Source organism: Nerophis lumbriciformis, linkage group LG20 (genome assembly GCF_033978685.3).
Source record: "Nerophis lumbriciformis linkage group LG20, RoL_Nlum_v2.1, whole genome shotgun sequence".
Lineage (NCBI taxonomy): Eukaryota > Metazoa > Chordata > Actinopteri > Syngnathiformes > Syngnathidae > Nerophis > Nerophis lumbriciformis.
In genome coordinates this window covers 28,383,970-28,408,417 of record NC_084567.2, presented here as the reverse complement: position 1 = coordinate 28,408,417, position 24,448 = coordinate 28,383,970, and the positions used below count along the sequence as shown (strand labels likewise).

Below are 24,448 nucleotides of genomic sequence, written 5' to 3'. Positions count from 1 at the left end.
CAAACTAACAATAAGATACATATGTTTAATGTACCCTAAGATTTTTTGTTAAAATAAAGCCAATAATGCAATTTTTTGTGGTCCCCTTTATTTAGAAAATTACCGAAAAGTATCAAAATAATTTTGGTACCCCTACCAAAATATTGGTATGGTGACAACACCAGTAGCTCCTGAATGGTATTTGAATCGTGATGTGCCTAGAGATTCCCACCTCTACACAACACTTACTGCTCCAGGGTCTCCTTACGCAATCCCAAATATATTCACGGGTAATGAGCGTGGTAATGTTTCTATTTAGCGTTTTTTTGTTTTTTGTTGCACAGATCTGGAACAAGCCACCTTGTCTCTCATCCCTGAGGCTTTAGTTCCACCTGACAAGAAATAGCACCTGTGTGCTGTTGCTGCAGTGTGTGTGTGTCCTCACTGCAATGTTACTTGTCAGCATTTCTTCATTGATCGATTGCATCTGTAAATACCCTTTTGCCTCCCTTTTTGCATCTATAATCAAATGACCCACCCCCATTTGTCGCGACTGGTGTCCCTTGCAGAAACAGAACCTGGATAATGGTCTCCAATTGTCGACTTCAAAGCTGCAGGACATTTATTCTTTTAATGTAAACTCCTTACAAAGATTCATATGGGAAATAAGTATTTGATTCCCAACCGAAAACGTGAGTCGGTCTTTCGGATAGAAACCCTTGTTGATGTTTCTCTTTGTTGGACTTCAGAATAAATAACAAAACAACCCTTACAGAAACACAAAGCATGACATAGAACAGGGGTCGGCAACCCGCGGCTCCGGAGCCGCATGCGGCTCTTTGATCACTCTGATGCGGCTCAGCTGCATACTTGCCGACCCTCCCGGGAGACTTCCGGATTTCAGTGCCTCTCGCCGAAAATTCCCGGGATTAATATTTTCCGATTTTCACCCTAACAATAATAATAAGGGCGTGCCATGATGGTACAGCATTTAGCGCCCTATGCAATCTGTTCCAACAGCGTGCCAGCCCAGCCTGTTGTTGTGTGCATCTTCTGCTTGCACACGTAAGTTACAGCAAGGCATACTTGTTCAACAGCCACACAGGTTACACTGACGGTGGCCATATAAAACAACTTTCACACTCTTACTAATAATGCACCACACTGTGAACCAAAAACCAAACAAGAATGACAAACACATTTTGGGAGAACATCTGCACCTTAACACAACATAAACACAACAGAACAAATACCCAGAATCCCATGCAGCCCTGACTCTTCCGGGCTACATTATACACCCCTGCTACCACCAAATCCCCCCCCCCCCTTCCCTCCGTGGTTGAGGTGGGCGGGGTTTGGTAGCGGGGGTGTATAATGTAGCCCGGAAGAGTCAGGGCTGCATGGGATTCTGGGTATTTGTTCTGTTGTGTTTATGTTGTGTTACGGTGCAGATGTTCTCCCGAAATGTGTTTGTCATTCTTGTTTGGTGTGGGTTCACAGTGTGGCGCATTATTAGTAAGAGTGTTAAAGTTTTTTATACCGCCGTCAGTGTAACCTGTGTGGCTGTTGACCAAGTATGCCTTGCTGTCACTTAAGTGAGCAAGTAGAAGCCCCTCACATAGTGCGGCTGGGTCGGTACAACTGGTTATAGTTTGCGCCAAATGCTGTACCATTACGGCACATTCGAGAGAACAGTTGCCCTGGAATTCGCAGTCTGCCGGGAAAATCGGGAGGGTTGACAAGTATGACGCTGTCATGCGCCATTCATATAAAACTCGCGGGCCGCACTAACATTTAATTTTCGTATTAAGGTGTGGGCCGCGTGTCTGAGACCCTTGGTTTATACATAGCACAAAGCAAAAGAAAACTTTGTATGCAGTGTTATTTCATTTTAAATTTCAAAAGATTTTTGTGGCTCCCATTGTTTTCTTTAATATGTGAAACTGGTCAAAATGGCTCTTTGAGTGGTAAAGGTTGCCGACCCCTGACATAGAAGGACAGTTTTGTTCAGGCCTGGAATAAGCAGTATTACTATTTAGAAAATAATTGACAACAATGTCCATTTTCTGAGTACGAAGGATCATAAAATAATTGATCTTTGTCAAACTAGAAAGGTGGTTTGCGCTATCACCTCACCTTTGTATCACCTAAATATTTAATGATTGTATCATACCATTGGAGAGGTGGCCACTAACAAGTTTTTTTTGGTGTCAAAACCTATTGGTACGGTCGTTTATCAGCCACCTTGGGTCACAACAACAACCAGATTGTGAGCAGAAATAGTGCAGCAGAGAAGTGCACAATAAGCAACCAGACACTGGGAACATAGGGAGAGCTATACAGCATGTTTAGATACAATGCAAAATGATCCGGTCCAGTCCAGAGGAGAGAGCTAGCGTAAGAAGCATCCTGATTGGCAAACAGGGACAGGTTTGTCGTGATTGCCAATCTGGGACAGATGAGGGAGCCAGCGTTCGGACTAAGGTTGTCCCGATACCAATATATACTATATGTACTAATATACCGATAACGGTACCAAAATGTATTTCGATACCTTTCGATACTTTTCTAAATAAAGGGGACCACAAAAAAATGTGCATTATTGGCTTTATTTTAACAAAAAATCTTACGGTACATTAAGCATATGTAAATAAATAAAATTGTGAACATACAAGACAACTTGTATTTTAGTAGTAAGTAAGTAAACAAAGACTCCTAATTAGTTGTCACACACACACTAGGTGTGGTGAAATTTGTCCTCTGCATTTGACCCATCCCCTTGTTCACCCCCTGGGAGGTGAGGGGAGCAGTGGGCAGCAGCGGTGCCGCGCCCGGGATTCATTTTTGGTGATTTAACCCCCAATTCCAACCCTTGATGCACTCATCAGTCTGCTGACATATGCAGTTACATATTGTGTAATTTCTCTTTCTATTATTTTGTCAACATTATGAGGGACAAACTGTAAAAATTGATTATTAATCTACTTGTTCATTTACTGTTAATTACTGGTTATTTTCCATTTCAACATGCTCTGTCTACACTTCTGTTAAAATGTAATATTCTGTTGTTTGGATGCTTTACATTAGTTTTGGATGATACCACAAATGTAGGTATCGAACCCATACCAAGTAGTTACAGGATCATACATTGGTCATATTCAAAGTCCTCATGTGTCCAGGGACATATTTCCTGAGTTTATAGACATAATATGAATTTCAAAAAAAGGAAAAAAGATTTTGTGACGATAAAAAATATCGATGTAAATCATAGTAGTATCGACGAAATACGCAATTGTACTTGATATCATTACAGTGGATGTTAGGTGTAGATCCACCCACCGGTGAAGTGTTGTATCCTCCTACGGTGTGTAGTGAAGCATGTTTAGCTATTCCTCATCCTGCAGGGATGATACTTGTAAGAAACGTACTTTATTTGTCGCCATGGAGGCGAGGATTAGTGATTTAGAAGTAGCTAAAACACTGCCGACTGCGGATGGATGTTCGCTGTTAGCTAGCTAGCTGGCCATGTCCTAAAGCACCTTTTCCTGAGGGCGTTACAGTTTTATAACTTCACCTTTATCTTTAGTTTTTTAGGTCAAAATGCTTCCGTTCTCCCTTTTCTGTCTGCACACTGTGTCTGCTTGTAAGTACTCCGTGATTGTGCGCTGCCGAACATGCTCCTCTGCTCGTAAAAACCAGCAATGTCACGACGTGACGACGCGCCGTCATGCCCGGGAACAGGTACTTTTTAAACAGAGCATATATTTTTGATTCATTAGTACCCCGATACTATACTAGTATATACCGTACCACCCTAGTTCAGACTGAAGAAGTGTTGGAAAATGGAGGAAATCAGGAAGTGTAAACAAAAATAAGAGTACTGAAGTATGGGAAGTCCTGTGGGGAGTGCTCAGAGAGTATGGGGTATCGGACTGTCTGATTGTGGCGGTCCGCTCCCTGTATGATCAGAGTCAGAGCTTGGTCCGCATTTCCGGCAGTAAGTCGGACCCGTTTCCAGTGAGGGTTGGACTCCGCCAAGGCTGCCCTTTGTCACCGATTCTGTTCATAACTTTTATGGACAGAATTTCTAGGCGCAGTCAGGGCGTTGAGGGGATCCAGTTTGTTGGCTACAGGATTAGGTCTCTGCTTTTTGCAGATGATGTGGTCCTGATGGCTTCATCTGGCCAGGATCTTCAGCTCTCACTGGATCGGTTCACAGCCGAGTGTGAAGCGACTGGGATGGGAATCAGCACCTCCAAGTCCAAGTCCATGGTTCTCGCCCGGAAAAGGGTGGAGTGCCATCTCCGGGTTGGGGAGGAGATCTTGCTCCAAGTGGAGGAGTTCAAGTACCTCGGAGTCTTGTTCACGAGTGAGGGAAGAGTGGATCGTGAGATCGACAGGCGGATTGGTGCGGCGTCTTTAGTAATGCAGACGCTGTATCGATCCGTTGTGGTGAAGAAGGAGCTGAGCCGGAAGGCAAAAATCTCAGTTTACCGGTCGATCTACGTTCCTATCCTCGGTTATGACCGAAAGGACAAGATCACGGGTACAAGCGGCCGAAATGAGTTTCCTCCGCCCGGTGGCCGGGCTCTCCCTTAGAGATAGGGTGAGAAGCTCTGTCATCCGGGAGGAGCTCTAAGTAAAGCCGCTGCTCCTCCACATCGAGAGGAGCCAGATGAGGTGGTTCGGGCATCTGGTCAGGATGCCACCCGAACGGATCCCTAGGGAGGTGTTTCGGGCACGGCCGACCGGTAGGAGGCCACGGGGAAGACCCAGGACACGTTGGGAAGACTATATCTCCCGGCTGCCTTGGGAACGCCTCGGGATCCCCCGGGAGGAGTTGGACGAAGCGGAAGAAGATGGATGGATGGACACGAAGATAGAACAAAATCCAAAAAACTACTACTAACTGTCATATGAGATCATGCGTACACCTTTGTACTCCCTCTGTTGTTGTTTCTAGATTTTAGCCTTTCAGGGAAAGCAACTATAAAAGTGTTATTAAACATTAAACTGCTTTTTAATAGGTAATACAGCCCACCTAGGATCAAACAGTGTTGGGACAAAACGTGTATCCGAAAATGAACATCCAGCTAATTATTTCATTGACCTCTACTCCCTCCATCCTCTCCGTGACCGTCGATCTCTGTACCCTACGCATGTTACATGTCTGTCTGGTCCCGCCTTGCAGTCTTGCCCCTCCGCCACTCCTTTCTGTTGCTTGCCACACCCGCAGGTCGGCGATCAAATCCTGGAAGTGAACGGTCAAAGCTTCCTAAACATCCCTCACGATGAAGCCGTCAGAGTGCTGAAGTCATCGCAACACCTGATGATGACGGTGAAAGACGTGGGCCGCCTGCCTCACGCCAGGACGGTCATTGGTGAAACTAAGTGGATCGCAAGCTCCCAGATTGCAGAAAGCTCAGCAAACAGCAGCATGGCAAGGTGAGTTTTATGCTCCTTTGTTATTGATATCTCCATTAAGGATGGGTGTTTGATTACATTTCTATTTCTATGACTAAATCAACAACCATTAATATCCTGGGATTTTTTTTCGGTTGAAATGCCTGAAAAATCCATACTAAAAGTGAAGCAAAGCTGTCCTTGAACCTTTGGAGTTAAAGCATGGCTTTTGGTTCTTTTGAAATAAATCTAATATTTCTAGTCTAAGTGGTGCAGGAACTGAGAAATAGGAGTTTAGATACACGGATGTGGAAGCTCTCTTCCAGTGGGTCCTCTTGACCACCAAGCATCTCCAGGCGAACCCGTTTCATGGTTTAAAACACAGTTTTATTTTTCCAACAATGTTCTCAGGTTGCTTTTCAGCAGTAGTCTGTTGGTCTCTCGCTCGCGCTCTTGCTCCAGCTCCAACAACCGCTCTCCTCCCGGTTTGCTGCTTATACAAACCCTGTTTCCATATGAGTTGAGAAATTGTGTTAGATGTAAATATAAACAGAATACAATGATTTGCAAATCCTTTTCAACACATATTCAATTGAATGCACTACAAAGAAAATATATTTGATGTTCAAACTCATAAACTTTATTTTTTTTTGTCAAATAATAATTAACTTAGAATTTCATGGCTGCAACACGTGACAAAGTAGTTGGGAAAGGGCATGTTCACCACTCTGTTACATGGCCTTTCCTTTTAACAACACTCAGTAAACGTTTGGGAACTGAGGAGACACATTTTTTAAGCTTCTCAGGTGGAATTCTTTCCCATTCTTGCTTGATGTACAGCTTAAGTTGTTAAACAGTCCGGGGGTCTCTGTTGTGGTATTTTACGCTTCATAATGCGCCACACATTTTCAATGGGAGACAGGTCTGGACTACAGGCAGGCCAGTCTAGTACCCGCACTCTTTTACTATGAAGCCATGTTGATGTAACACGTGGCTTGGCATTGTCTTGCTGAAATAAGCAGGGGCGTCCATGGTAACGTTGCTTGGATGGCAATATATGTTGCTCCAAAACCTGTATGTACCTTTCAGTATTAATGGTGCCTTCACAGATGTGTAAGTTACTCATGTCTTGGGCACTAATACACCCCCATACCATCACAGATGCTCGCTTTTCAACTTTGCGCCTATAACAGTCTGAATGGTTATTTTCCTCTTTGGTCCGGAGGACACGACGTCCACAGTTTCCAAAAACAATTTGAAATGTGGACTCGTCAGACCACAGAACACTTTTCCACTTTGTATCAGTCCATCTTAGATGAGCTCAGGCCCAGCGAAGCCGACGGCGTTTCTGGGTGTTGTTGATAAACGGTTTTCGCCTTGCATAGGAGAGTTTTAACTTGCACTTACAGATGTAGCGACCAACTGTAGTTACTGACAGTGGGTTTCTGAAGTGTTCCTGAGCACATGTGGTGATATCCTTTACACACTGATATCGCTTGTTGATGCAGTACAGCCTGAGGGATTGGAGGTCACGGGCTTAGCTGCTTACGTGCAGTGATTTCTCTAGATTCTCTGAACCCTTTGATGATATTACGGACCGTGGATGGTGAAATCCCTAAATACCTTGCAATAGCTGGTTGAGAAAGGTTTTTCTTAAACTGTTCAACAAATTGCTCACGCATTTGTTGACAAAGTGGTGACCCTCGCCCCATCCTTGTTTGTGAATGACGGATCATTTCATGGAATCTACTTTTATACCCAATCATGACACCCACCTGTTCCCAATTTGCCTGTTCACCTGTGGGATGTTCCAAATAAGTGTTTGATGAGCATTCCTCAACTTTATCAGTATTTATTGCCACCTTTCCCAACTTCTTTGTCACGTGTTGCTGGCATCAAATTCTAAAGTTAATGATTATTTGCACACAAAAAAAAGTTTAGTTGTTTATCAGTTTGAACATCAAATATGTTGTCTTTGTAGCATATTCAACTGAATATGGGTTGAAAATGATTTGCAAATCATTGTATTCTGTTTATATTTACATCTAACACAATTTCCCAATTCATATGGAAACGGGGTTTGTACAAAGTGACAGGTGATTAGATAACAAGGCCCAGGTGGACCATCTACGCACCTGTCGCTGACTTCGAGGCCGGTCCTGGCACACCCCGCTTCGCTGCAGGCCGGCAGGCCGCGCCCCCCTCCACCATGGAAAAAGGAATGTGTGTTAAATTTGACTGTTTTTCAAAAATGTGTATGGATGGGTAACAAATTCAGTACTTTTATAGATACCGACCAAATTCCATTGGTACTACTGGGTACCGATTCACATAGAACTAAACAGTACTAGGTTTTTGCGATATACAGTAGACAACATATGATACAAATAATTTAAATTTAAGCCAACAATAGAGCTTTTAATACTATCGTTATATCGTGATAATGCATGGTGATAAAAAAAATTCTACCTGTAGTAGGAAATTGTTAAGTGTTGAACAAAGCAAATAATTTTTTTATTAGACAATTAACTTGGTATCATTACAGTGGATGTTATGGTATTTGTTTACATGTCAACGCTAATGACGCCGGTGAGCTACGGTGTGTAGTGAAGCATGTTTAGCTATTCCTCGTCCTGCAAGGATGATACTTGTAAGAAACTTACTTTATTTGTCGCCATGGAGGCGAGGATTAGCTAAAACACTGTCGATTGCGGATGTACTTTAGCCGCTAGCTAGCCATGTCTTAAAGCACCTCTTCCTGAGGGCGTTTCAGTGTTATAACGTCAACTTTATCGTCAGTTTTTAAGCCAAAATGCGTCTGTTCTCCCTTTTCTGTCTACACACTGTGTCTGCTTGTAAGTACTCGGTGTTTGTGCACTGCCGAACATGCTCGTCTGCTCCTAAACCAGCAATGAAATGACGTGACGACCACGGAGGTGGGGGGGGGGGTACGGTACTGGTACTTTTTAGAGGCGGTATCGTACCGAATATGACTCATTAGTATCGCGGTACTATACTAATACCGGTAAACCGTGCAACCCTACTATCTATATCTTGTTGTTTGGGAACAGTTGGTAATGGTTATGTGCAGTAAATATTTTCATGAACTCAACTCACTTTAATGTCCATCCATCCATCCATTTTCTACTGCTAGGTGTTCCTTAATGTGTGTTGGATTTTGGTTTGCAGAGGAAACAACTAATAACTTAGGTTTTGGGCATTGTTTTCTCCAAAAGCATGCATTGTGATGCTCGGGTCGCATGACGGCGATACTTGGCGGTGTTCCCAAGATGCAGAAAAGCCGAGGGGGCAACGAGCAGGAGAAAACTATTTAGTGTAATGACAAAAATAAACAAAAGACGAGTGCCGCTTAGAAGGGCACCAACGCATAGGGAAGGCTATGCAAAAACTAAATTAAAGCTGACAGGCTGCAAATCAAGAAAATTGATTGCTGGAACACAGCAAAAAAAACCTCACGGCATGAAGAAAAGGCATCCACATGAATAAGTGTTCATTTAAGTCCCAACAAAGAATGGAGGCCACGACTCAACTTAAATAGTCCTAATTGAAAACACAAAACAAGTGCAGGGAACAGTGCTCAAAAGGCAGGAGTCAAGTCATTACGGAAAAACACTAACACAACAGGAAGAGCCACCAAAATAAAAGCCCAAGACAGGAACCAAAGCAGTGAACACAGGAGAAGACTCACAAACTGAAAATTGGGCACAGTCTGGTGTTGGTTCTTTTCAACCCAAATTTCTGCTCCTTTGCATAGTATAGGATAGGTCTTTATTAGGGATGTCCGATAATGGCTTTTTGCCGATATCCGATATTCTGATATTATCCAACTCTTTAATTACCGATACCGATATCAACTGATATATGCAGTCGTGGAATTAACACATTATTATGCCTAATTTGGACAAACAGGTATGGTGAAGATAAGGTACTTTTTAAAAATAATAATAAAATAAGATAAATAAATTAAAAACATTTTCTTGAATAAAAAAGAAAGTAAAACAATATAAAAACAGTTACATAGAAACTAGTAATTAATGAAATTTAGTAAAATTAACTGTTAAAGGTTAGTACTATTAGTGGACCAGCAGCACGCACAATCATGTGTGCTTACGGACTGTATCCCTTGCAGACTGTATTGATATATATTGATATATAATGTAGGAACCAGAATATTAATAACAGAAAGAAACAACCCTTTTGTGTGAATGAGCGTGAATGAGTGTAAATGGGGGGAGGGAGGTTTTTTGGGTTGGTGCACTAATTGTAAGTGTATCTTGTGTTTTTTATGTTGATTTAATAAAAAAAAACAAAAAACGATACCGATCATTTTAACGCATTTTAACGACATCTCTAGTCTTTATTGTCATTGCACAAGTACAATGAAACTTTGTTTTCAGCACAAACCCGTTTAAGATTAGACATACAAACAGTGTACAGGGTTACAGAACAGGAACGCTGATGGGTCGCCACAAGGCGCCCCGTAAAAGATGGGAAAAAGGTCAACGCTGGGGAAGGATGAGTAAAAAAAATACAATCTAGACTGGGCTCCTAAGGGGGCCCAGTCTGGAGTGGGAAAAACCTCCATAGCAAAGCACATATACATATTACAACATACATCTCGAGATATCTAGCAACAGAGGGGAGGGAGTGGGGGGGCCATGGTGGCAGGCCGCAGCTCTCAGGCGCTGCCCATCCTTCCATCACCCCTATGGGATTTGCGTCGAGGGCGTTGGATTTGGGGGTGGGGTATGTATGTGTGGTGTATATTTTTGTGGATGCATGTGTGTATGTAAGCCTGCCGCATGTCTCTGTTCCGTGGCCTTGATGTCTTGCAGCCGATAAGTCCAAAGTCAACAACGACAGGTGTGTGTCCATGAGAGACAAGTGTCAGGCTTGGTAAAAAGGATAGGACTCAGATGCAGAGTAGGGAACTTAGACATGCTTTTATTTTGACAGCTTCCTTTCACCTCCAAAGTCAAGGAATACAATATCTATTTTAAACAAAAACTAATCGGCAAAAAAGTTTCCAAAAAAATAGGAACAACCGAAAATCACTCCGAACGGAGGAAAACACAAAAGCAAAGACAAACTATAATTGGCGCCGTATATGCTATAAAATGTATAAACAAAAAACGTTCCAACAGGAAGAAGAAACAACAGCTATGAAAAATTCTACACTATCTAAACAAAGTTTTAACAAAAATAGTCACTCAAAAATTTGAGGAAAGAATGAAAAATAACTGAAACTCACCACTTCGGTTGAATAAACTAAATAACAAAAAATCACTCTGCTAAGGAGGAAGAAAGGAAAACTCAAAATAGCAACGAAGGGATTCAGGATCAAGGCACATAAGCACAAGACGAGGCAAGACAAGACAAGGCATGGACATGGACATGGACATGGACATAGATGCTAGAGAGCACGAATAAACGAGACAATCTGGCACAGAACAAATGGAGGAGTGGGCTTATAAGACACATGAGGGTAATAGGGAACAGGTGGAAACAATCAGGGAACCGGGATGACGTCAGACTGATGACACAAAAGGAAGGGCAAGTGACCTGAAACGAGAGGAGAGTTACTTTTCAAACTAAAACATGCACATCACAAGACAAAAAAACCCAAGAAAAGACATCCCTCACCGCGGTGTGACAACAACAAGGGAGTTTGTTGTGTCTTCGCCGCACTGTCCTTCGGGAGAGTCTTGAAGCCAGGGAAACAATCCAAGTTAGAATGTTTTGTATACGAGTGAAAATTAAATTTGCTTTTCACTTTAAATTGCCTATGACTGGTCCTCAAAAAAGCATGTCCGTGTGCTACCAAGATATGCCATTAATGGGTAGATTTCTGTTGCCATTGTTTCAACAATGTTGTTCTTTTGACCCTCAGTTTGAGTGCTTTGCCTTCTTCTTCAAAAGTGACATTACTTTGGTCCACACATGGTCCACTTCAAATGAAAACTAAGGCACAGTAAAAGACTGTCCATCGGCTTTGGTTTTCTGGGGAATCAGATGAGTTGGGTGCTGTCAGTCAAAAGTATTGTGTCATCAGTGCTGTTTCAGATGATGGCCGAATCATAATCCATCATCCATGTTGCACAATGCGTTGTCAAGATCAGGGTCTTGAAATTGAAAAAAAGAATGTCATTGGTGAAGTTCAGATTGCTTTTAATTTCATCGATGAGGTCTTGTACAGTGTTAGGGCGAGAGGGCGAGGTCGGTCGCTCAGCAGTCTCTTGATCAATTTCGAGCCTTAGCTTCAATCCTGCTTTTGCCATTTTGCACAAGTCCTGTAAAGTGAATCTTTAAAAGTTCTTCTATTATGCTAATTCAACATTAAGAAAATGTGATCTTAATGCAGTGCGTATCTTTGAGTGCTTGAGAGCTTTTGTAAGAAAAAATAGTTTAGTTTAGCCTTAACAAATTTAGCTGAACTGCACCAATTTTGTCAAGAGGAGTGGTCAAATATTCAACCAGAAGCTTGTGGATGGCTACCAAAAGCGCCTTATTGCAGTGAAACTTGCCAAGGGACATGTAACCAAATATTAACATTGCTGTATGTATACTTTTGACCCAGTAGATTTGGTCACATTTTCAGTAGACCCATAATAAATTCATAAAAGAACCAAACTTCATGAATGTTTTTTGTGACTAACAAGTATGTGCTCCAATCACTCTATCACAAAAAAATAAGAGTTGTAGAAATGATTGGAAACTCAAGACAGCCATGACATTATGCTCTTTACAAGTGTATGTAAACTTTTGATCGCGACTGTATATATATATCCCATTGGGTTGTGAGTTTTTCCTTGCCCTTTTGTTGGCTCTGAACCGAGGATGTCGTCGTGGCTTGTGCAGCCCTTTGAGACACTGGTGATTTAGGGCTGTATAAATAATGATTGATTGGTGTGTATATATATATATATATATATATATATATATATATATATATATATATATATATATATATATATATATATATATATATATATTAGGGCTGCAACTAACGATTAATTTGATAATCGATTAATCTGTCGATTGTTACTTCGATTAATCGATTATTAATGGGATAAAAGAGACAAACTACATTTCTATCCTTTCCAGTATTTTATTGGGGGGAAAAAACAGCATACTAGCACCATACTTATTTTGATTATTGTTTCTCAGCTGTTTGTACATGTTGCAGTTTATAAATAAAGGTTTATAAAAAATTTAAAAAAAAGTTGCCTCTGCAACTCCAACGAATCGATGACTAAATTAATCGCCAACTATTTTTATAATCGATTTTAATCGATTAGTTGTTGCAGCCCTAATATATATATATATATATATATATATATATATATATATATATGTATATATATATATATATATATAGGGTATATATATATATATATATATATATATATATATATATATATATATACCCTAGTAAACATTATTGTAAGGTTATATGTATGTCATATACTAGTTATCTCTGTGATCAATGCATCTCTAAAAGAAGTACATTAACGTTAGCGCTTATAATAACAATATTGCTAATACTTGGTTAATATTCAGGTCACAAGATGTAAATGGAGTATTGTTGTTGGTTTTGGATGTTTTTTTTTAGGGTGCTTTATAACCATAATAGTAATAAAAATTAGTGACCCCTGCTCAGTGGCCTTGTGGTTAGAGTGTCCGCCCTGAGATCGGTAGATTGTGAGTTCAAAACCCAGCCGAGTCATACCAAAGACTATAAAAATGGGACCCATTACTTCCCTGCTTGGCACTCAGCATCAAGGGTTGGAATGGGGGGTTAAATCACCAAAATGAATCCCGGGCGTGGCCACCGCTGCTGCTCACTGCTCCCCTCACCTCCCAGGGGGTGATCAAGGGTGATGGGTGAAATGCAGAGGATAATCTCACCACACCTAGTGTGTGTGTGACAATCATTGGTACTTTAACTTTAACATTACCTCCGTAATTAACTGACTTTTGCTAGTGTTTATTTAGCGTATATTCATTTGTGATCAGACACCCTTTTCTCTCATAGGTTTCACAGCCTTTATGCAGAAAACAAAGTTGATAAAAATAAATAAAGAGCAGAACTCAACAAGCGGATTTAGTTAGAGATAAAGTCTAAGTCGTGAAAACACATCTCGTCCCTGTGCTCCAATTTCCAAAGCAAATAAGGATAGAAAAGATATTCAGCATTTTGCTTGATAAGCAATAAATGTGTAGACTCTCCCCTGAGTTATTACATTGCTTATACAAGAGACAGATGGCTCGTCTCTATTTCCATCCATTTGTTTTCATATGAATACTTTTTTGTGAGTTTAGGAACTAAAACACTCCAGAGAAACTTGTCTCCCAATGAAGAAGAAATACAAACCCCGTTTCCATATGAGTTGGGAAATTGTGTTGGATGTAAATATAAACGGAATACAATGATTTGCAAATCCTTTTCAACCCATATTCAATTGAATGCACTACAAAGACAAGATATTTGATGTTCAAACTCATAAACTTTTTTTTTTTTTGCAAATAATAATTAACTTAGAATTTCATGGCTGCAACACGTGCCAAAGTAGTTGGGAAAGGGCATGTTCACCACTGTGTTACATGGCCTTTCCTTTTAACAACACTCAGTAAACGTTTGGGAACTGAGGAGACACATTTTTTAAGCTTCTCAGGTGGAATTCTTTCCCATTCTTGCTTGATGTACAGCTTAAGTTGTTCAACAGTCCGTGGTCTCTGTTGTGGTATTTTAGGCTTCATAATGCGCCACACATTTTCAATGGGAGACAGGTCTGGACTACAGGCAGGCCAGTCTAGTACCCGCACTCTTTTACTATGAAGCCATGTTGATGTAACACGTGGCTTGGCATTGTCTTGCTGAAATAAGCAGGGGCGTCCATGGTAACGTTGCTCGGATGGCAACATATTTTGCTTCAAAACCTGTATGTACCTTTCAGCATTGATGGCGCCTTCACAGATGTGTAAGTTACCCATGTCTTGGGCACTAATACACCCCCATACCATCAGAGATGCTGACTTTTCAACTTTGCGCCTATAACAATCCGGATGGTTCTTTTCCTCTTTGTTCCGGAGGACACGACGTCCACAGTTTCCAAAAACAATTTGAAATGTGGACTCGTCAGACCACAGAACCCTTTTCCACTTCGTATCAGTCATTCTTAGCTGAGCTCAGGCCCAGCGAAGCCGACGGCGTTTCTGGGTGTTGTTGACAAACGGTTTTCGCCTTGCATAGGAGAGTTTTAACTTGCACTTGCAGATGTAGCGACTAAATGTAGTTACTGACAGTGGGTTTCTGAAGTGTTCCTGAGCCCATGTGGTGATATCCTTTACACACTGATGTCACTTGTTGATGCAGTACAGCCTGAGGGATCGAAGGTCACGGGCCTAGCTGCTTACGTGCAGTGATTTCTCCAGATTCTCTGAACCCTTTGATGATATTACGGACCGTAGATGGTGAAATCCCTAAATTCCTTGCAATAGCTGGTTGAGAAACGTTGTTCTTAAACTGTTCAACAATCTGCTCACGCATTTGTTGACAAAGTGGTGACCCCCGCCCCATCCTTGTTTGTGAATGACTGAGCATTTCATGGAATCTACTTTTATACCCAATCATGGCACCCACCTGTTCCCAATTAGCCTGTTCACCTGTGGGATGTTCCAAATAAGTGTTTGATGAGCATTCCTCAACTTTATCAGTATTTATTGCCACCTTTCCCAACTTCTTTGTCACGTGTTGCTGGCAGCAAATTCTAAAGTTTATGATTATTTGCAAAAAAAAAAGTTTATCAGTTTGAACATCAAATATGTTGTCTTTGTAGCATATTCAACTGAATATGGGTTGAAAATGATTTGCAAATCATTGTATTCCGTTTATATTTACATCTAACACAATTTCCCAACTCACTGTCAGCTTCTCACCATTTTTCATATTCATTTGCATTTTTTTGAATGATAAGTGAAATGTTAGCTGTTCCGAAATGGGAAATGTTTTTTGTGAAGGCTCTTCGAAAACATCAGTAGTTGTGGTATAACTAGACAAAACCATAAAAAAGACGTTTCCAGACTCAGTCATTACCTTGAGAAGCAAAAGTATGCGTCACTGTGCTGTGTGATCACAGCACGTCTTCTTCACACTGAGTAAGAAAACCATTGCTTCTTTCTTGTGTTGGACAATTTGAATTTGGAGGCCGGAGCACACTTCTATTGACTGTAAACTTTGGAAAGAGGGTTTAAATCATTCATTCATTCATTCATTCGAGGAAGAGCAATACATATGTGATATGTTGTTTAAGCAATATTAATGTTGGAAAAACAACATTTCTTTTTTTACTGTAACCTCGAATATTGACAAAATATTGGGCTGGAGGAATTTGGAAAATAATCGAATTGCGTTTTTTATATATATGATTTTATACATGTGTATAAAATCAAACACTTAGGTATGGAAACTGTTTCTACAAACATTTGTGAAAGAATGTGCCATTGTCAGAAGCTCAGTGATTTCCAGCGTGGAACTGTCATAGGATGCCACCTGTGCAACAAATCCAGTAAATGTCCTCACTCCTAAATATTCTAAAGTCAACTGTCGGCTTTATTATAAGAAAATGGAAGAGTTTGGGAACAACAGCAACTCAGCCACCAAGTGGTAGGCCACGTAAACTGACAGAGAGGGGTCTATCCTGAAGTGCATAGTGCAAAGAGGTCGCCGAATTTCTGCACAGTCAGTTGCTACAGAGCTCCAAACTTCATGTGACCTTCCAATTAGCCCACGTACAGTACGTAGAGAGCTTCATGGAATGGGTTTTCCTTGGCCGAGCAGCTGCATCTAAGCCATACATCACCAAGTCCAATGCAAAGCGTTGGATGCAGTGGTGTAAAGCACGTCGCCACTGGACTCTAGAGCAGTGGAGACTCGTTCTCTGGAGTGATGAATCACGCTTTTCCATCTGGCAATCTGATGGACGAGTCTGGGTTTGGAGGTTGCCAGGAGAACGATACATTTCGGACTGCATTGTGACGAGTGTGAAATTTGGTGGAGGAGGAATTATGGTGTGGGGTTGATTTTCAGGAGTTGGGCTTGACCCCTTAGTTCCAGTGAAAGGAACTTTAAATGCTCCAGAATACCAAAACTTTTTGGACAATTCCATGCTCCCAACCTTGTGGGAACAGTTTGGAGCGGGCCCCTTCCTCTTCCAACATGACTGCACAAAGCAAGGTCCATAAAGACATGGATGACAGAGTCTGGTGTGGATGAACTTGACTGGCCTGCACAGAGTCCTGACCTGAACCTGATAGAACACCTTTGGGATGAATTAGAACGGAGACTGAGAGCCAGGCCTTCTCCACCAACATCAGTGTGTGACCTCACCAATGCGCTTTTGGAAGAATGGTGGAAAATTCCTATAAACACACTCTGCAATCTTGTGGACAGCCTTCCCAGAAGAGTTGAAGCTGTAATAGCTGCAAAAGGTGGACCCACATCATATTGAACCCTATGGGTTAGGAATGGGATGGCCCTTCAAGTTCATATGTGAGTCAAGGCAGGTGGCCAAATACTTTTGGCAATATAGTGTATGTTGAAGCACATCAAGCGGTGCGGCTTCATAGCTTACCAAAGTCTGACTAAAACATTTTGATAGATTTTTGAGCGCCGTGTGTAATGTTCTATATTTTCAATGGAACATATAAAATGTTGGTGTTGTTTACTTGAGTCATATTGCCATCATCTTATGTTTGACTGCCATCTACTGGTCACACTTACCATTACACCATGTACCAAATAAAATGTATTCGAGGTCGGTAAGCAAAACCAGAATTATCCCGTACATTAGGCGCACCGGGTTATAAGGCGCACTGTCGAGTTTTGAGGGGAAAACAAGGATTTTAAGTGCGCCTTATAGTCCGGAAAACACGGTAAATGATTTCTTATAAATAATACAATTATACACTTACAAAATGATTTGACTTTCAGTTTGGTCAGCACTGTGCTTTTATTGTGAAGGCTGAAATTGTCTTGAGTTTGAGCTCTTACTTGACTGCTGTAATGTGTGAGGTTGATACAAGGGTATGCTCTACATTATTTATATAGTTTAGACAGGCAACACAGAGGCAGCAAGGTGGTTCCGAGGTAATAATCTCCCTGGGCTTGTGTAAACTTAATCTGGGTACTCATGTTTCCCTCTAGCATTCAAAGTTCAGTTAATTGGAAACTCTGAACTGTCTTAAGTGTGAAAGTGAATGTGGTACTTTGTATATCAGTCCTATGAGTGACAACACCTTTACCTTAAAGTCAGCTGCCATTGGCTCCAAGTAACCTATCACACTAAACAATTTAAAAAAATGTAAATCAATCGTTAGTAAGTAAAGGTCATGGCTTGTCACAATAATCATTAGATCATAGTGACATCATTTGTGTATACAATTTGACTAATTGGTGTCCATCACCTTCTTCTGCAGCTTTGCCATGGACCAGGGAGCATTGGAAGCTGGAAAGGTAAGGTTTCCTAAACAATATATAAAAAGTCACTTAAATGCACAGTAAGAATACCTTTGCAATGTTTTGCATTTCAAAATAAGGGACATTTTCCCAGGACAGTGCCTATGTGCCGTGTTAAGATAGAGGCAAAACTTCCGTGTTTGGAAACTACGCACATATGCTGCTTATTAGTCAGTGATACAAAATGTGGATTGTTACGTTCGTGCCTTGATTGTCAAATATGTTGTTGGTAATAAGGACACACTTTCTGGGCGCTTAAAAAAATATGCTGAAATAATATGTATCATGTGTGATTAAGGGCCTACTGAAATGCGATTTTCTTATTTAAACGGGGATAGCAGGTCCATTCTATGTGTCGTACTTGATCATTTTGCGATATTGCCATATTTTTGCTGAAAGGATTTAGTAGAGAACATCGACGATAAAGTTCGCAACTTTTGGTCGCTGATAAAAAAGCCTTGTCTGTACCCGAAGTAGCAGACGAGTGCGTGACGTCACAGGTTGTGGAGCTCCTCACATCTGCACATTGTTTACAATCATGGCCACCAGCAGCGAGAGCGATTCGGACCGAGAAAGCGACGATTTCCCCATTAATTTGAGCGAGGATGAAAGATTTGTGGATGAGGAAAGTGAGAGTGAAGGACTAGAGGGCAGTGGGAGCGATTCAGATAGGGAAGATGCTGTGAGAGGCGGGTGGGACCTGATATTCAGCTGGGAATGACTAAAACAGTAAATAAACACAAGACATATATATATACTCCATTAGCCACAACATAACCAGGCTTATATTTAATATGCCACAAATTAATCCCGCATAACAAACATCTCCCCCCTCCCATCCATATAACCCGCCAATACAACTCAAACACCTACACAACACACTCAATCCCACAGCCCAAAGTACCGTTCACCTCCCCAAAGTTCATACAGCACATATATTTCCCCAAAGTCCCCAAAGTTACATACGTGACATGCACATAGCGGCACGCACGTACGGGCAAGCGATCAAATGTTTGGAAGCCGCAGCTGCATGCGTACTCACGGTACCGCGTCTGCGTATCCAACTCAAAGTCCTCCCTGTAAGAGTCTCTGTTGTCCCAGTTCTCCACAGGCCAATGGTAAAGCTTGACTGTCATCTTCCGGGAATGTAAACAATGAAACACCGGCTGTGTTATCCGGCGCAACAGTCACGGGGTGCATTCTACGGCGAGGGTGCGTTATCCGGCACAACACCTGCCGCAATACACCGCTTCCCACCTCTTCCAGGACGCTGCAATATACACCCCCCGCTCCCCCCAACCCCCAACTCAAACCCCCCAACCCCGCCCACCTCAACCTCCTCATGCTCTCCCAGGGAGAGCATGTCCCAACTTCCAAGCTGCTGTTTTGAGGCATGTTAAAAAAAATGTATGCACTTTGTGACTTCAATAATAAATATGGCAGTGCCATGTTGGCATTTTTTTTCCATAACTTGATTTGATTTATTTTGGAAAACCTTGTTATATTGTTTAATGCATCCAGCGGGGCATCACAACAAAATTAGGTATAATAATGTGTTAATTCCACGACTGTATATACCGGTATCGGTTGATATCGGAATCGGTAATTAAGAGTTGGACAATATCGGATATCGGCAAAAAAGCCATTATCGGACTTCTCTAGTAATAACTATTCAAAAGGGTTAAGTTTTCTTGTTTTTCACAGAGGCATTTTGGGGGAGTAAGGGTGCCAAATGACGATATGTTCGAAGCATAAGACATAAAACGGCAGGTTTTAAGTTTCATGTGGGTCGAGGGAGAGGAGACGCAGCCACGGTTTACTTTGTACCTTTGCTAGTCCTAACAGAATTGCTATTGTGACATCCAGTGGACACATTGAGAACAGCAGTTTATTTCAAAAAAAAAAAAAAAGCAGCTCATTTTAATACTTGGCAAACTCATCACGCGGGCCGGATAAAACCTGTCGGATCAAGCCCGCGGGCCGTAAGTTTGACACCCCTGCTCTAGATGAAAATGGTTTGGACAACCCTGGTGTGCACACAAAAAAGTCCACGGCGAACATAGACTGGGTGGGCATTGAACTACAGGAGTCTGCTACGTCCATTGTCTGATGTGTATTAGTTTTCAGGATTATGTTAACTTTTTGGACCATATTTTCCTTTAACTTTTCAGTATTAATGTGTCTTTTTCAACCACGGAAACATTCAAGTTAAGAGAGTCCAGTTTCTGCCATTATTTAAAATGTTTGAGGTGAGGAAGCTGTACCATCGTAACGCAAATGATTGTTTTCATCTGCAAAACGTGTGTTCATTCTCTGACTTTTAAAGTGAAATAGGTTTAGGACTGTGTTAGAATTAAGTCATAAAGGGCGGGACATTGGGAGTGAAACAGCTGCAGGGGGAGCTAGAATCCATAATTCACTTCACATTACAGTGTTTTTTAATGTACATTATTGATCAAACAGATGGGGGGAAGCTACAAGAGTGAGGTATTAAGCAAGGAAAAGGGGTCCAGATAGGGCCCTAAAGGGGGTACATAAACATCTGTTGATGTAGCACAGCCATAGCTTTAATTAAACTGAAACGCGGCACTGGTAACAAAGGACCAATTAGATTGATCTACGAAAATTTGAACGGTGCATACACTCTTTGTGTCGGAATTCTATGGTCAATTGTTTTTTTTCAAGGTTAGCTTTTGCTGTGACCATACTTGCCAACCCTCCCGATTTTCCCGGGAGACTCACGAATTTCAGTGCCCCTCCCGACATACAAATATGCGCCACACTGTGAACCCACACCTAACAAGAATGACAAACACATTTCAGGAGAACACCCGCACCGTAACACAACATAAACACAACAGAACAAATACCCAGAATCCCTTGCAGCCCTAACTCTTCCGGGACGCTACAATATATACACCCTCCCCCCCGCTAGCACCAAACCCCGCCCACCCCCTAAACCCGCCCCGCCCCCCACCTCACAAATTCGGAGGTCTCAAGTTTAGCAAGTATGGCTGTGACGTAGTGGACCATCACCTACATGTACTACTGGAGTCTGCATGCAATCAAATATGACAACAGAATAGAGATGGAAAGATTTTTCAGATTGCATCAAATCACGGATATGCCATGAGGGATACCAATGCATCGGGAGAGCAGGTGTTTCGTGTTTTACGCTTCATAATGCGCCACACATTTTAATTGGGAGACCGGTCTGGACTACATTTAGTACCCGCACTCTTTTACTACGAAGCCACGCTGTTGTAACACGTGCAGAATGTGGCTTGGCATTGTCTTGCTGAAATAAGCAGGGGCGTCCATGAAAAAGACATTGCTTGGATGGCAACATATGTTGCTCCAAAGTCTGTATGTACCTTTCAGCATTAATGGTGCCTTCACAGATGTGTAAGTTATCCATGCCTTGGGCACTAATACACCCCCATACCATCACAGATGCTGGCTTTTCAACTTTGCGCCTATAACAGTCCGGATGGTTCTTTTCCTCTTTGGTCCGGAGGACACGGCGTCTGCAGTTTCCAAAAACAATTTGAAATGTGGATTCGTCAGACCACAGAACACTTTCCCACTTTGCATCGTCCATCTTAGTAAGATGAAATATCTCAAATAAGGGTGATATTTGCTTATTTTCTGTCTGATAAGATAATTCTTCTCACTAAGCAGATTTTATGTTAGAGTCTTTTACTTGTTTTAAGGGTTTTGGTCCTAAATGATCTCAGTAAGATATTACATCTTGTAGCTGAGATTTTATGACCTATATTGAGTAAAACATGCTTGAAACTAGAATATCAACTGATGCAAAGCTGTGTCATCAACACTCACAAGTATAAAACTACTTTTTTAAAGTAATAATTTCTTACTTCAAGCATGAAAAAAAAAATCATGATGCCGAGCGTATATCATTATGTCAAGATAATGGCACTAGCATTTGCTTAATTTAAGAATATTTTTCAACATTCTGAGCAAAAAGGTCTCCTTTTTTTTCTACCTTGAAAAGTGCACTCGTTATTAGTGAGAATATACTTATTTTAAGGTATTTTTGGGTTCATTGAGGTTAGCTAATTTTACTTGTTTTGGAAAGTCCTGACAAGCCAAATTTTCTTGTTCTATTGCCAGATAATTTTGCTTAGTTCAAGTAAAATACCCCCAATGTTTGTTTTTCTTGTTTTTGAACACTGACTTTTTGCAGTGTAGCCAGTGTAGAGACTTGAGTACTGGTGTCATGTGTTCCGCTTTCTTGGTTCTTGTTAGAACTCGAGCAGCAGCATTTTTGAATGAGTTATAGCTTTCTTTGGGAGGCCTTCGAAGAGACTGTTGCCGTAGTCTAACCTGCTGGATGTGAAGGCATGAATTAGCTTTTCTAGATCTTGTTTGGACGTACAGCCTCTATACCTTGCCGTCTTTTTTAGCTGGAAAAATGCACATTTTCTTACGAACTTGATGTGGGAGTTAAAATTTAGATCAGAATCAATAATAATGCCAGGAATCGTTACCTGGTCCTTTGGCTTCAGACCTAGGGATTCGAGATGGGCAGGGACTAATTCCTACATGACATATTTCTGTTCAAACTCTTAATGGATCTGGATCCCGATACAGTATCTACATGTACATATACATGTACATAACTTTAAAAAAATAATATTAATACAAACACCTTCCTCTATCAATATGTAAAAATAGAGATAAAGGCATCATGAAATGACAAAAAGCTGACAAGTTTATATTAATAATGAATAAAAAAAACAGTTTATTTATATATATATATATATATATATATATATGTGTGTGTGTGTGTGTGTGTGTGTGTGTGTGTGTGTGTGTGTGTGTGTGTGTGTGTGTGTGTGTGTGTGTGTGTGTGTGTGTGTGTAACTGCTGTGTACCCGTCCCGCCAAGAACCCACACACAGGCTGGAATAGATGATGTGGTTCTTTACTGGTAGGGACGGCATGGCGCAGTGGGAGAGTGGCCGTGCACAACCCGAGGGTCCCTGGTTCAATCCCCACCTAGTACCAACCTCGTCATGTCCGTTGTGAATGGGTAAATGTGGAAGTAGTGTCAAAGCGCTTTGAGTACCTTGAAGGTAGAAAAGCGCTATACAAGTACAACCCATTTATCATTTATTTAGCTGCAATGAGTGATCAGAACGCATGTACACACAATATGTGGTTAGCACCTCCGCTGGTTTCGATGTCATTAGCAGAGTGCGGGAAGTCTGCTCTAGTACATAACATTTTCATATTTTTACAATTACATGAAATGCAATCACAGATGTGACTTAATACATTGGTTTTTAACAGTATACTTTTTTACGTGTGATCGTTTTAACTTGCTTTTATCTTTACTGGTATTACAATTAATTCAATACAACATATTTTTTACTTGTTTTTTTAACCAACATCATCCTTTTTTGTATATTTATGAAATAGAAAATGGAAAAATACAATACAATATAAGACGTGACATGACACAAATAATTACATTTACTTTTAGTACCCTCTAGTGGTGACTAGCGAATATGACAGGCTACGTTGTTCCCATGTTAACATGGCGGACAATACAAATTTAAATATGAACGTCTTGACACATAAAAACGCACATAGTGCAACAATTATCACCTGCAATGAGTGATCAGAACGCACATACACACAATATGTGGTTAGCACCTCCGCTGGTTTCGATGTCTACAGGGGGAAAATAATATCGACTTCACTGCAAAATAGTAATACATCTGACGTGAGCAACAACCAATTGAAAATTCACCAATATAGCATTTCAACTGCTGTTAATTGACTGTTTCTTACAATAAATCTCACGTTAGCTTTAGTGCAATTTATAATACTTTGCAGAGCAATATCAGACCGTGGCTTACCACTAGCAGAGTGCGGGAAGTCTGCTAACAACTTCCGGTTTGCGGTCATATTTATAGACTTTTAGGTACCAGCAGATGGCGCAATTGGACCTCTCATTGCATAACAAAACAATATACATATTTTAGCAGGAATTTCACTCAAATCCATCCATCCATATATATGAGCCCCTGCCTCGAAAATAAAATAATATTTGCCTTGGTGCCCTTCTAACTTGCCTTGGTGCCCTAAAACATGAGCCCTCCTTTAAGGCAACACTTGCCTTGACCTTTAAAAGTTAAAAATTCGAGGCCTGAATTATTAATCATTATTCTGCTGTGACCCCATTTGGGCTTTGCAAATGAAATTGAAAAAATGGATTGATTGAATTTACTTGTACATTAGGTAAAGGGCTCACTTGTCAATTCAGTGGTCAACCGTATTAGTGTCACAAAGTAAAGTGCATATAATTCAACACATTCTCATTCACAACGACATCAACAACAACATCAAGACACAAGACGACAGGACAATAAATATACTGACTATGGCTAGAATCACAAGGTTATTCAGTACCTCTTTTGTTGTTCCTAATTCATTCCAAAAGAGTATGGATGATTGGCCACCGATCAGTATCGGCCAATTTCCCTGAAAAAGTATGTGA

At 41.0% G+C, this 24,448-nt stretch overlaps 1 protein-coding gene across 4 annotated transcripts in view; it reads left to right on the top strand.

Moving 5' to 3' along the window:
• whrna (whirlin a) overlaps nt 1-24,448 on the top strand; it is a 350,775-nt gene that overhangs the window by 203,875 nt on the left and 122,452 nt on the right. For 3 of the 4 annotated variants that reach the window (XM_061980754.2, XM_061980751.2, XM_061980752.2), the window contains exons 4-5: nt 5,171-5,424; nt 17,881-17,917. In XM_061980754.2, the coding sequence (XP_061836738.2) occupies nt 5,171-5,424; nt 17,881-17,917 (291 nt within the window). The remainder of the gene's footprint in view (nt 1-5,170; nt 5,425-17,880; nt 17,918-24,448) is intronic. The other variant, XM_061980753.2, reaches the window with a different exon arrangement.